We start from the raw sequence: 14,955 nt of genomic DNA, 5'->3' as shown, positions 1-14,955 counted from the left end.
GTGTCTGTTTGACTGATATTGTCAGTATTCAGAATGAGTAAGTGTGTCTGTTTGACTGATATTGTCAGTATTCAGAATGAGTAAGTGTGTCTGTTTGACTGATATTGTCAGTATTCAGAATGAGTAAGTGTGTCTGTTTGACTGATATTGTCAGTATTCAGAATGAGTAAGTGTGTCTGTTTGACTGATATTGTCAGTATTCAGAATGAGTAAGTGTGTCTGTTTGACTGATATTGTCAGTATTCAGAATGAGTAAGTGTGTCTGTTTGACTGATATTGTCAGTATTCAGAATGAGTAAGTGTGTCTGTTTGACTGATATTGTCAGTATTCAGAATGAGTAAGTGTGTCTGTTTGACTGATATTGTCAGTATTCAGAATGAGTAAGTGTGTCTGTTTGACTGATATTGTCAGTATTCAGAATGAGTAAGTGTGTCTGTTTGACTGATATTGTCAGTATTCAGAATGAGTAAGTGTGTCTGTTTGACTGATATTGTCAGTATTCAGAATGAGTAAGTGTGTCTGTTTGACTGATATTGTCAGTATTCAGAATGAGTAAGTGTGTTTGTTTGACTGATATTGTCAGTATTCAGAATGAGTAAGTGTGTCTGTTTGACTGATATTGTCAGTATTCAGAATGAGTAAGTGTGTCTGTTTGACTGATATTGTCAGTATTCAGAATGAGTAAGTGTGTTTGTTTGACTGATATTGTCAGTATTCAGAATGAGTAAGTGTGTCTGTTTGACTGATATTGTCAGTATTCAGAATGAGTAAGTGTGTCTGTTTGACTGATATTGTCAGTATTCAGAATGAGTAAGTGTGTCTGTTTGACTGATATTGTCAGTATTCCGAATGAGTAAGTGTGTCTGTTTGACTGATATTGTCAGTATTCAGAATGAGTAAGTGTGTCTGTTTGACTGATATTGTCAGTATTCAGAATGAGTAAGTGTGTCTGTTTGACTGATATTGTCAGTATTCAGAATGAGTAAGTGTGTCTGTTTGACTGATATTGTCAGTATTCAGAATGAGTAAGTGTGTCTGTTTGACTGATATTGTGTATTGGTTATTCAGTACTGTGTTGAAGCATCTTTGGCAGCGATTACAGCCTCAAATCTTCTTGGATATGACGCTACAAGCTTGGCACACCTGTATTTCTGGAGTTTCTCCCATTCTTCTCTGCAGATCCTCTCAAGCTCCGTCAGTGTGGATGGGGAGCGTTGCTGCACAGCTATTTTCAGGGCTCTCCAGAGATGTTTGATCGGGTTCAAGTCCGGGCTCTGGCTGGGCCACTCAAGGACATTCAGAGACTTGTCCCGAAGCCACTCCTGCGTTCTCTTGGCTGTGTGGTTAGGGTCATTGTCCTGGAAGGTGAAACTTTGCCCCAGTCTGAGGTCCTGGAGCAGGTTTTCATTAAGGATATCTCTGTAATTTGCTCTGTTCGTCTTTGCCTCGATCCTGACTAGTCTCACAGTCCCTGCCGCTGAAAAACATCCCCACAGCATGATGCTGCCACCACCATGCTTCACCGTAGGGATGGTGCCAGGTTTCCATGTTGACTTTTGGTATTCAATCAAATTTCAATCAAATTTATTTTATATAGCCCTTCGTACATCAGCTGATATCTCAAAGTGCTGTACAGAAACCCAGCCTGAAACCCCAAACAGCAAGCAATGCAGGTGAAGAAGCACGGCAGAGAGCAGAGAATTTTGTTTCTCATGGTGAGAGTCCTTTAGGTGTTATTATTTTTACATTTTAAATGTTACTTTAATTTAACTAGGCAAGTCAGTTTATGTTTATTTTCAATGACGGCCTACCGGGGAACAGTGGGTTAAATGCCTTGTTCAGGGGCAGAACGACAGATTTTTACCTTGTCGGTTCAGGGATTCGATCTTGCAACCTTTCGGTTACTAGTCCAACGCTCTAACCACTAGGCTACCCTGCCGCTCCATCACTAAGATATGTACATAACGTGTTATAACAGCATCCATCACATGGTTATAAACATGACATAATAAATGTCTTAGTCAGCAACTCTTGACAGCTTGGTGAAATCTCTCCAGGCGTTTATAACCATCATTAAAGATAGATGGATGGAACACAACATGATATCCAACCAGGAGATAAGAGTAAGGACCCTTTTGGAAAACTCCAAGTGGGCTGTCATGTACCTTTTCCTGAGGAGTCGCTTCTGTCTGGCCACTCTACTACAAAAATGCCTGATTGGTGGAGTGCTGCAGAGATGGTTGTCCTTCTTGGAAGGTTCTCCCATCTCCACAGAGGAACTCTGGAGCTCTGTCAGAGTGACCATCACCTCCATGGTGATAATGAGGGATGTTGACCATAAACAAATGAACACAAAAGAAGTCCCTAATTGCTACAACCAAAAACAACAGTGTGTCTGTGTGGAGAGAGTCTCCTCGGTGTATGGGGGGGGGGGGGGGGGGGGGGTGTATTTATCCCCGGGAAACACCCGAGCCCAGGTGTGTCCCATTTTGCTGATGAGAGACAAGGTGACCGGGGGGATTTGAGCGGGCTGCCTCCTCGCTGGTTACTATGTTGCAATATCAATATTCTCAGAACCACTATGTTGATACAATGTTTCAATATTCTCAGAACCACTATGACACAATGTTTCAATATTCTCAGAACCACTATGACACAATGTTTCAATATTCTCAGAACCACTATGTTGACACAATGTTTCAATATTCTCAGAACCACTATGACACAATGTTTCAATATTCTCAGAACCACTATGTTGACACAATGTTTCAATATTCTCAGAGCCACTATGACACAATGTTTCAATATTCTCAGAACCACTATGTTGACACAATGTTTCAATATTCTCAGAACCACTATGACACAATGTTTCAATATTCTCAGAACCACTATGACACAATGTTTCAATATTCTCAGAACCACTATGTTGACACAATGTTTCAATATTCTCAGAACCACTATGACACAATGTGTCAATATTCTCAGAGCCACTATGACACAATGTTTCAATATTCTCAGAACCACTATGACACAATGTTTCAATATTCTCAGAACCACTATGTTGACACAATGTTTCAATATTCTCAGAACCACTGACACAATGTTTCAATATTCTCAGAGCCACTATGACACAATGTTTCAATATTCTCAGAACCACTATGACATAATGTTTCAATATTCTCAGAACCACTATGACACAATGTTTCAATATTCTCAGAGCCACTATGAAACAATGTTTCAATATTCTCAGAGCCACTATGACACAATGTTTCAATATTCTCAGAGCCACTATGACACAATGTTTCAATATTCTCAGAGCCACTATGTTGACACAATGTTTCAATATTCTCAGAACCACTATGACATAATGTTTCAATATTCTCAGAGCCACTATGTTGACATAATGTTTCAATATTCTCAGAACCACTATGTTGACACAATGTTTCAATATTCTCAGAACCACTATGTTGACATAATGTTTCAATATTCTCAGAACCACTATGACATAATGTTTCAATATTCTCAGAGCCACTATGACACAATGTTTCAATATACTCAGAACCACTATGTTGACACAATGTTTCAATATTCTCAGAACCACTATGTTGATACAATGTTTCAATATTCTCAGAACCACTATGACACAATGTTTCAATATTCTCAGAACCACTATGTTGATACAATGTTTCAATATTCTCAGAACCACTATGACACAATGTTTCAATATTCTCAGAACCACTATGTTGACACAATGTTTCAATATTCTCAGAACCACTATGACACAATGTTTCAATATTCTCAGAACCATTATGACACAATGCTTCAATATTCTCAGAACCACTATGTTGATACAATGTTTCAATATTCTCAGAACCACTATGTTGACACAATGTTTCAATATTCTCAGAACCACTATGTTGATACAATGTTTCAATATTCTCAGAACCACTATGACACAATGTTTCAATATTCTCAGAACCACTATGTTGACACAATGTTTCAATATTCTCAGAACCACTATGACACAATGTTTCAATATTCTCAGAACCATTATGACACAATGCTTCAATATTCTCAGAACCACTATGTTGACACAATGTTTCAATATTCTCAGAACCACTATGACACAATGTTTCAATATTCTCAGAGCTACTATGTTGATACTATTTTGAACTGGAGTAAATGCTGCACTTAGTAACAATGACCAACACAATTGCAGTTAAACTTGAATACATTAGCCTACCATGACTATATCCATGTGTTGTCACTATCATGTATCCTACCATGACTATATCCAACCCAGCTCCATGTGTTGCCACTATCATGTATCCTACCATTACTATATCCAACCCAGCTCCATGTGTTGCCACTATCATGTATCCTACCATGACTATATCCAACAAACTCAGGAAACAGCTGTCACTATCCCTAGATAATGCAGTAATGAGAGAAATGTAATAGAATATTTAGGGTCCTATCAAATCTGATTAGAATTGTTTTGCCTAATTTTGTTTTCACATGTTGTTTTTTGGAGGTTTCTGATTTGTCCCAGTTTTTCTGGTTTTCACTATCTCAAAATCACACTTATCAGAAAAACAACAATACTTAAACCACATCAGGAGACCACTTTTGAAGTCTGAGAAAAATCTAAGAAATTTTCATTTTTGGTTGTAGATACCCTTTAATTCAAGTGGCACCAGCAAGAGCCTTGCTTGGTAAGTGGTGTCTCTGTAGCACACATCTGGGGCTCCACGCAAGATCTCACCCCGTGGGGTCAAATTGATCCCAAGAACGGTGAGCAAAAATCCCAGAACCACACGGGGGGACCTAGTGAATGACCTGCAGAGAGCTGGGACCAAAGTAACAAAGCCTACCATCAGTAACACACTACGCCGCCAGGGACTCAAATCCTGCAGTGCCAGACCCCCCTGCTTAAGCCAGTACATGTCCAGGCCTGTCTGAAGTTTGCTAGAGAGCATTTGGATGATCCAGAAGAAGATTGGGAGAATGTCATATGGTCAGATGAAACCAAAATATACATTTTTGGTAAAAACTCAACTCGTAGTGTTTGGAAGACAAAGAATGCTGCGTTGCATCCAAAGAACACCATACCTACTGTGAAGCATGGGGGTGGAAACATCATGCTTTGGGGCTGTTTTTCTGCAAAGGGACCAGGACGACGAATGAAAGGAAAAGAATGAATGGGGCCATGTATCGTGAGATTTTGAGTGAAAACCTCCTTCCATCAGCAAGGGCATTGAAGATGAAACGGGTTTGGGTCTTTCAGCATGACAATGATCCCAAACACACCGCCCGGGCAACGAAGGAGTGGCTTCGTAAGAAGCATTTCAAGGTCCTGGAGTGGCCTAGCCAGTCTCCAGATCTCAACACCATAGACAATCTTTGGAGGGAGTTGAAAGTCTGTGTTGCCCAGCAACAGCACCAAAACATCACTGCTCTAGAGGAGATCTGCATGGAGGAATGGGCCAAAATACCAGCAACAGTGTGTGAAAACCTTGTGAAGACTTACAGAAAACGTTTGACCTCTGTCATTGCCAACAAAGGGTATATAACAAAGTATTGAGATAAACTTTTGTTATTGACCAAATACTTATTTTCCACCATAATTTGCAAATAAATTCATAAAAAATCCTACAATGTGATTTTCTGGATTTCTTTTCTAATTTTGTCTGTCATAGTTGAAGTGTACTTATGATGAAAATTACAGGCCTCTCTCATCTTTTTAAGTGGGAGAACTTGCACAATTGGTGGCTGACTAAATACTTTTTTGCCCCACTGTGCAAGAACACACACATACATGTAATAGTGCCAGACATGCACCCAAACATATACAGTTGGCATTGCTGTTATGGTTTTTGTTGTCCTTGATATATTTTGTTTTTAATATATATAATTTTTTTGCATTGTTGTTTGCTGTTTTCTTCTGTCTTTTTCTTTTTTCTCTTTCTCTTGGTTGTTGGTGCATTGTGGGGGTTCTTGGGGAATGGAATTAATTGTTAATTATTATTTTTTATTATTTATTATTCTTTTGGGGGGGGGATTGTGGGAGGGGTCTCGGATGGTTGAGGGACAGCTATTGGGGCACTGTGGGGGGGGATCTTGGAGGGTTCAGGTTCACGTTTTTTTGGCCTGGTGGTAGATCAGTCAACATGCCCCTTGAGCAGGGCATTGACCCTGGATGCTTCTGTGTGTCGCTCTGAATGGGAGTCTGTTGGATGACTGGTGTGATGTAGTTGCTGATCGGCTTCACTGCAAGTATATTGTATGTTTCGGATATTCAATAATAATAAAAAATCGAACAAAATAAATAAATAAATAATGAAATCTGAAATGTCTTGAGTCAATAAGTATTCAACTCCTTTGTTATGGCAAGGAGCCTAAAGCCTAAATAAGTTCGGGAGTAATCATTTGCTTAACAAGTCACATAATAAATTGCATGGACTCACTGTGTGCAATAATAGTGTTTAACATGATTTTTGAATGACTACCTCATCTCCGTACCCCACACATACAATTATCTGTAAGGTCCCTCAGTCAAGGAGTGAATTTACATCACAGATTCAACCAATACCTCACAAAGAAGGACACCTATTGGTAGAGAGGAAAAAAAACAAAAAACATCTGAGATTGAATGTCCCTTTGAGGTGAAGTTATTAATTGCACTTTGGAGGGTGTATCAATACACCCAGTCACTACAAAAGATACAGACGTCCTTCCTAACTCAGTTGCTGGAGAGGAAGGAAACCGCTCAGGGATTTCACCATGAGGCCAATGGTGACTTTAAAACTTTGTATCTGTTTTATAGCTGTGATAGGAGAACTGAGGATGGATCAACAACATTGTAGTTCTCTACAATACTCACCTAATTGGCAGAGTGAAAACAAGGAAGTCTGTACAGCATACAAATATTTAAAAAATATTTATAAATATTCCAAAACACGCCTCCTATTTGCAACAAGCCACTAAAGTAATACTGCAAAACATGTGGCAAAGCAATTCACTTTTTGTCCTGAATACAAAAAAGTGTTATGTTCGAGGTAAATCTGAGTACCACTCTCCATATTTTCAATCATAGTGGTGGCTGCATCATGTTATGGGTATGCTTGTAAGCGTTAAGGACTGGGGAGTTTTTCAGAATAAAAAAACGAACTGAATGGAGCTAAACACAGGCAAAATCCTAGAGGAAAACCTGGTTCAGTCTGCTTTCCACCAGACACTGGGAGATTAATTCACATATCAACAGGACAACAACCTAAAACACAAGGCCAAATCTACACTGGGGTTGCTTACTAAGAAGACAGTGAGTGTTCCTGATTGACCGATTACAGTTTTGACTTAAATCTACTTGAAAATCTATGGCAAGGCCTGGAAATGGTTCATTAGCAATGATTAACAACCAATTTGACAGAGATTGAAGAATGTAAAAAAAAAATGGACAATGAGCTCTTAGAGATTTTCCCAGAAAGACTCACAGCCATAATCGCTGTCAAATTGCTTAATTAAACTCCAGGCAGCAGATGGCACGTGAATCTTTCAGGTGATGCTTCTTGCGTGACGTATAATCTAGTGGACAGGACGCTCAAGAACCATAACACGGCTACTGTTTAAAACACCTCGGTAGCTTGCTAGCCAACATGCAACCGAAACATTGAAGCTCTTTAGACAACTTTTGTGAATATTCATCTCGTTGTTTTAAAAACAGTTCTGTTGAGGTATCTACTGGTTAACTTTAACGTAATGTACTTGTTACATTTGCACACTTGTTCTGAGCCTAGCACTCGGCTAGTCGCTAATGCTAACTAGCTAGCTAACATCCACAAACATGAGCTCTTTAAGCTACTCGCCCCCAGCTAAAGAAGAGGCGATATGTTGGACGGATAAAGAATCTCTCGGACTGAACGTTGTCATAAAAGAAGAAGAGGAAGATATCTCATTGAAAGTAGAGGAAGAAGCTTTCAGAATTAAAAAGGAGGAAGAGGAGTCTATCAGCATCGCATTGAAAGAGGAATATGTTGTAGTGAAAGAAGAGAAAGAACCTTTTGGAGTGGAAGAGGCTATCATATTAAAAGAGGAGTATGATGTTACAGTGAAAGAAGAGAAAGAACCCATTAGAGTGAAGGAGGAAGAGAGGATAGAGGCTGTCACAGTGGAAGAGGAGGAGGTAGAAGCTTCGATAATGAAAAAGGAGGAAGAGGCTATCACATTGAAAGAAGAAGAGGATGTTATAATGAAAGAAGAGGAAGAACCTTTTAGAGTGAAAGAGGAAGAGGAGGCTATCTCAGTAAAAGAGGAGGAAGACATTTTGGGAGTGAAAGAAGAGGAGGAGGAAGGAGAGGAAGAGGAGACTGAAGATCGGATTAGCACCCGTGAGTATTGTCTTAAAAACAGGGACGCAAACTTTGCACTTGTGAAGTAATATGTTTTAAATAGGCGTTCTACTGAATACTACTATACTTCAATGGGGTATTCAGGACTGAAGACATTGTTCAAGGGCAATCTGCCATTGGTACATGCATTTTTTGACTTTTTAAATTAATAATATATAGGCCTAGCTATTGTTTATTGGAGAATATAACTGATAAATGCTCAATGAACTTACTTCAACTAACTCTTACAGCCTTGTTATAAAATTGCTTAAATATTTTTACACACAATACCCAATGATGACAAAGCAAAAACTGTTTTATATTTATTTTTAGTAAATGTATTTATAAAAAACAGGAAATATCACATTTACATAAGTATTCAGACCTTTTACTCCGTACTTTGTTGAAGCACCTTTTGGCAGCGATTACAGCCTCGAGTCTTCTTGGGTTTGACGCTACAAGCTTGGCACACCTGTATTCACAGAGTTTCTCCCATTCTTCTCTGCAGATCCTCTCAAGCTCTGTCAGGTTTGATGGGGGAGCGTTTGCTGCACAGTTATTTTCAGGTCTTTTCAGAGATGTTAGATCGGGCTCAAGTCTGGGCTCTGGCAGGGCCACTCAAGGACATTCAGAGACTTGTCCTGAAGTACAGTGGCACAAAAGCTATACAAAATGGAAATCAAAATAAATAAATATTGTTCAATACGATCAATACTAACTTTGAATAATGTTGTAATATATCGTGTATATTTATACCCAATGGTTTCCAAATATTTGAAGTACATTTAGCTATTTGGTATTTTTTTATACCATAAATCATTGCCGTTCCTATTAAGCCCAGGTTGCTCCTATTAATGGTACAGGTGCACAAAAAGCACTCTCTATACAGAATGTAAATGACAATAAATAAATAATTGTCGTTCCAATTAAGCCCAGTATGCTCCTATTAAGCCCAGGTTGCTCCTATTAAGCCCAGGTTGCTCCTATTAAGCCCAGGTTGCTCCTATTAAGCCCAGTATGCTCCTATTAAGCCCAGTATGCTCCTATTAAGCCCAGGTTGCTCCTATTAAGCCCAGTATGCTCCTATTAAGCCCAGTATGCTCCTATTAAGCCCAGTATGCTCCTATTAAGCCCAGGTTGCTCCTATTAAGCCCAGTATGCTCCTATTAAGCCCAGGTTGCTCCTATTAAGCCCAGTATGCTCCTATTAAGCCCAGTATGCTCCTATTAAGCCCAGGTTGCTCCTATTAAACCCAGGTTGCTCCTATTAAGCCCAGTATGCTCCTATTAAACCCAGGTTGCTCCTATTAAACCCAGGTTGCTCCTATTAAGCCCAGTATGCTCCTATTAAGCCCAGGTTGCTCCTATTAAGCCAGGGTTGCTCCTATTAAGCCCAGGTTGCTCCTATTAAGCCCAGTATGCTCCTATTAAGCCCAGTATGCTCCTATTAAGCCCAGTATGCTCCTATTAAGCCCAGGTTGCTCCTATTAAGCCCAGGTTGCTCCTATTAAGCCCAGTTTGCATTGAAACACATGGAGATTGTGTGTTGATATAAACCTGAGCATGAATGTCTTTACTTCAGATTTAAGTACTCAAACTACAGTTATGCATATTATTCATAGTGGCCTTTACCAAGATTAAATCATTAAGAACAACTAGAAACCTCTGTACTCTCTGCAGCACGTTTAAAGTAGACAGGTAGTTGTTGATGCAGAAAGAGAAGAAGAAGATCAGGGTTTAAGGATATCAAGCATAGAAGATCTGGTCAAACAAATGAAGGACAAGAAGATGACTACTGGCCGAATACTCGTGGCAGTTCGGGCCGGGGTGTCATATTGTTGTCCTTCCTTCATCCAGGTGATTCTGTTTTTTGGGGGGTTTCACCACCTGTACCTTTCTAATACAAGAGTGGAGTAGATTAGAGATTAGAAAGATTAGGGAGATTAGAAACGGTCTTTAGGCAGGCTTTAGAAAGACAAGTTGAACTAATTAACAACAATAGGAGTACAGCAAATGTTAACCAGCTATTCAGAAAAAATCATGAAAAGTTGTTTGTGTTATGGTCTTTGTGCATGGCAGCTGCAGGATCAATATTCACCTTTATAATATGGGATGAAGCCTGAGCTGGAATGTGAAGCTAACTGAAGCTGGCTAGCTTTAGAAAACCCTGACTAGATCTCTCTAGTGTCGTAGTATTACCCCTCAGAACCCCAAATATAACCTTGTAACTGTAACAAACACTGTATAGTCAAAAATCCATCCATATTCAACTAAATACTTTTTTTGTCTTTGGCAGGAGCGAGACCCGAATCTCACTCGGACAGAAGAAAGAGTCCTTCAGGGCAACCAGACCCAAAGATGGCCAAACCAGCGAGACCACACCACTGCTCCCATTGTGGAAAGAGTTTTATTAATTTAAGGAGTCTAAAAGTTCATCAAAGAGTACACACAGGAGAAAAGCCTTACCACTGCTCACAGTGCGGAAAGAGTTTTACTCAGTTAGGGAATCTGAAAATGCATGAGAGAATACACACAGGAGAGAAGCCTTTCCACTGCTCTCTGTGTGGAAAGAGTTTTACCCAGTTAGCTGCCCTGAAAATACATGAGAGGACGCACACAGGAGAGAAGCATTTTCACTGCACCCTGTGTGGAAAGAGTTTTACCCGGATAGGGTCCCTGAAAACGCATGAGCGAATACACACAGGAGAGAAGCCTTTTCACTGCTCCCTGTGTGGAAAGCATTTTACCCAGTTAGGGGCCCTGAAAACACATGAGAGAACACACACTGGAGAGAAGAATTTTCACTGCTCCTTGTGTAGAAAGAGTTTTACCCAGTTAGGGGCCCTGAAAAAACACGAGAGGACACATACAAGAGAGAATAATTTCCACTGCTCCCTGTGTGGAAAGACTTTTACCCAGTTAGGGTCCATGAAAACGCATGAGAGGACACACACTGGAGAGAAGCCATATCGCTGCTCCCAGTGTCAAAATACCTTTTCCGCATTAAGGGACCTTAAATCACATGAAAGAACCCATTTAGTAGAGAGGCAGAGGCCGTTCCAATGCTCTCAGTGTGGAAAGAGATTCATCCAGTCATCACATCTGAAAGATCACATGACAACACACACAGGAGAAAAACCGTTCCAATGCTCTCAGTGTGGAAAGGGTTTTACCAGGTTAAGCACACTAAAAACACACAAAATTACACACAGGAGATCAGCATTTCCAATGCTCCCAGTGTGAAAAGAAACGGTTAGAAAATACATCCATTAACAACAATTGATGGATTTATTAGGGGGAAAAGATGCACTGAGTACGAGTACAACCCAGGGGGTAACGCGCTAAAGTGAAAATCACTTGTTTCCAACGTGATCCTCGATGGAATAAACTCAATACAGACAAGACACAAGATAAATATGTCTTCCTCCCAGTGTGGAAAGGTATTTATACGTAGTTAGGGAACCTGAAAGACCACGACGGAACACACACCGGGAAGATGCCGTACCACTGCTCCCAGTGTGGAAAGAGATTTTTCACATCTCATAACACACAGTGCTCCCACACTTTTTTTCAACTGAGAATGTGTGTTCCTGGGTTGGATCGGTCAGGAAAATCTGGGAGATGTCATGCATTTGTTGTTGTTGTTGTGTTTTCAAAAAGTCAATGGAAATTAATTGAACTTCTGTTAGCCATTTATTTAGGCATAGTTTGTAAATATGTTTATTAATCACATACAAATCACCATATCAACCAGGATCAGAATGCTTTAATGCTGTGTGACCGCATCACCTGCACGTACACTGTGGAGTGGGCCTCAAGGGGAGAGAGACAGGACACTGTGGAGTGGGCCTCAAGTGCTGTTAGCATTTGTTCATGCTAGTTAACTGTTTAGCTGTTAGCATTTATTCATGCTAGTTAACTGTTTAGCTGTTAGCATTTATTCATGCTAGTTAGCTGTTAGCATTTATTCATGCTAGTTAACTGTTTAGCTGTTAGCATTTAATCATGTTTTCGTCATGTCCCAAAAACGTTCCACCGTCACATGCAGGTTAAGGCCATGCAAAGTTTATTCACTTTTTTTGGACAATTCATTTAAACTGTTTTTTTTTGTTTGTTTTTTTTGCAAACAAGTGATTCACTTCGCCATTTGTATTAGTTAGGATTCTGGTGAATCAAAATAATCAATTGTGAATTACGAGGACAAAACCTGCCGTAATGATCTATTATCTAATTCTTCAATCTCCAATAAATGTTATTCATCTGATATATTTATTAATGTCTGTGTTTCTTCCTCCAATATGATAACGAGGTGGTGTCAAGCCAATGTCTGTCTGTGTGTCTGGTAACTAACACACCAATATGATAATGAGGTGGTGTCAAGCCAATGTCTGTCTGTGTGTCTGTGGTAACTAACACACCAATATGATAATGAGGTGGTGTCAAGCCAATGTCTGTCTGTGTGTCTGGTAACTAACACACCAATATGATAATGAGGTGGTGTCAAGCCAATGTCTGTCTGTGTGTCTGGTAACTAACACACCAATATGATAATGAGGTGGTGTCAAGCCAATGTCTGTCTGTGTGTCTGGTAACTAACACACCAATATGATAATGAGGTGGTGTCAAGCCAATGTCTGTCTGTGTGTCTGGTAACTAACACACCAATATGATAATGAGGTGGTGTCAAGCCAATGTCTGTCTGTGTGTCTGGTAACTAACACACCAATATGATAATGAGGTGGTGTCAAGCCAATGTCTGTCTGTGTGTCTGGTAACTAACACACCAATATGATAATGAGGTGGTGTCAAGCCAATGTCTGTCTGTGTCTGTGGTAACTAACACACCAATATGATAATGAGGTGGTGTCAAGCCAATGTCTGTCTGTGTCTGTGGTAACTAACACACCAATATGATAATGAGGTGGTGTCAAGCCAATGTCTGTCTGTGTGTCTGGTAACTAACACACCAATATGATAATGAGGTGGTGTCAAGCCAATGTCTGTCTGTGTCTGTGGTAACTAACACACCAATATGATAATGAGGTGGTGTCAAGCCAATGTCTGTCTGTGTCTGTGGTAACTAACACACCAATATGATAACGAGGTGGTGTCAAGCCAATGTCTGTCTGTGTCTGTGGTAACTAACACACCAATATGATAATGAGGTGGTGTCAAGCCAATGTCTGTCAGTCTGTGGTAACTAACACACCAATATGATAATGAGGTGGTGTCAAGCCAATGTCTGTCTGTCTGTGGTAACTAACACACCAATATGATAATGAGGTGGTGTCAAGCCAATGTCTGTCTGTGTCTGTGGTAACTAACACACCAATATGATAATGAGGTGGTGTCAAGCCAATGTCTGTCTGTGTCTGTGGTAACTAACACACCAATATGATAATGAGGTGGTGTCAAGCCAATGTCTGTCTGTGTCTGTGGTAACTAACACACCAATATGATAATGAGGTGGTGTCAAGCCAATGTCTGTCTGTGTCTGTGGTAACTAACACACCAATATGATAATGAGGTGGTGTCAAGCCAATGTCTGTCTGTGTCTGTGGTAACTAACACACCAATATGATAATGAGGTGGTGTCAAGCCAATGTCTGTCTGTGTCTGTGGTAACTAACACACCAATATGATAATGAGGTGGTGTCAAGCCAATGTCTGTCTGTGTCTGTGGTAACTAACACACCAATATGATAATGAGGTGGTGTCAAGCCAATGTCTGTCAGTCTGTGGTAACTAACACACCAATATGATAATGAGGTGGTGTCAAGCCAATGTCTGTGTGTCTGTGGTAACTAACACACCAATATGATAATGAGGTGGTGTCAAGCCAATGTCTGTCTGTGTCTGTGGTAACTAACACACCAATATGATAATGAGGTGGTGTCAAGCCAATGTCTGTGTGTCTGTGGTAACTAACACACCAATATGATAATGAGGTGGTGTCAAGCCAATGTCTGTGTGTCTGTGGTAACTAACACACCAATATGATAATGAGGTGGTGTCAAGCCAATGTCTGTCTGTCTGTGGTTGATCAATGTCACAGCGCTTTGCTCAATAGTAGAATTTGCGGTTGGCCTTCAAAATAAAAGTCCTGCATTTGAAACGGAAGCAAACAGATTCATATAGTGGAATCACTCCATATTTGGACCAGATTATGTTTGGAATGTTGTATAAATACAACAAAAGACAATAATTTGTTAATTTACCCCCCCCCCCCCCCCAAAACAAATGTAATCAGTTGACATTGCACTGTGGAGGTCCATGATAGAACATTGTTCAGCCTTGCCTATGGATCTGAGAGGCCCATGATAGAACATTGTTCAGCCTTGCCTATGGATCTGAGAGGCCCATGATAGAACATTGTTCAGCCTTGCCTATGGATCTGAGAGGCCCATGAAATGTTCACAACTGAGTTGATTTCCCACAGTCAAAGTCCTGCAATAAGAGCTACGACGCTAATAGTTGTGTGAACTAGAGCTCGACCGATTATGATTTTTCAACGCCGATACCGATACTGATTATCGGAGGACCAGAAAAGCCGATGCCGATTAATCGG

The 14,955-nt window shown here is 40.1% G+C and overlaps 1 protein-coding gene across 1 annotated transcript; it reads left to right on the top strand.

Moving 5' to 3' along the window:
* The first annotated feature begins 7,604 nt into the window (after positions 1 to 7,604).
* Positions 7,605 to 12,659, top strand: LOC118948164 (zinc finger protein 568-like). The gene is made up of 2 exons (XM_036973141.1): positions 7,605 to 8,388; positions 10,684 to 12,659. The coding sequence occupies exons 1-2, from the start codon at positions 7,845 to 7,847 to the stop codon at positions 11,628 to 11,630; spliced, it is 1,491 nt and encodes a 496-aa protein (XP_036829036.1). The 5' UTR covers positions 7,605 to 7,844; the 3' UTR covers positions 11,631 to 12,659.
* Positions 12,660 to 14,955: the final 2,296 nt, after the last annotated feature.

The sequence above is a fragment of the Oncorhynchus mykiss genome, unplaced genomic scaffold (genome assembly GCF_013265735.2).
Source record: "Oncorhynchus mykiss isolate Arlee unplaced genomic scaffold, USDA_OmykA_1.1 un_scaffold_223, whole genome shotgun sequence".
NCBI lineage: Eukaryota > Metazoa > Chordata > Actinopteri > Salmoniformes > Salmonidae > Oncorhynchus > Oncorhynchus mykiss.
The sequence above is the reverse complement of the archived record's forward strand: the minus strand, read 5'-3'. Positions and strand labels throughout refer to the sequence as shown.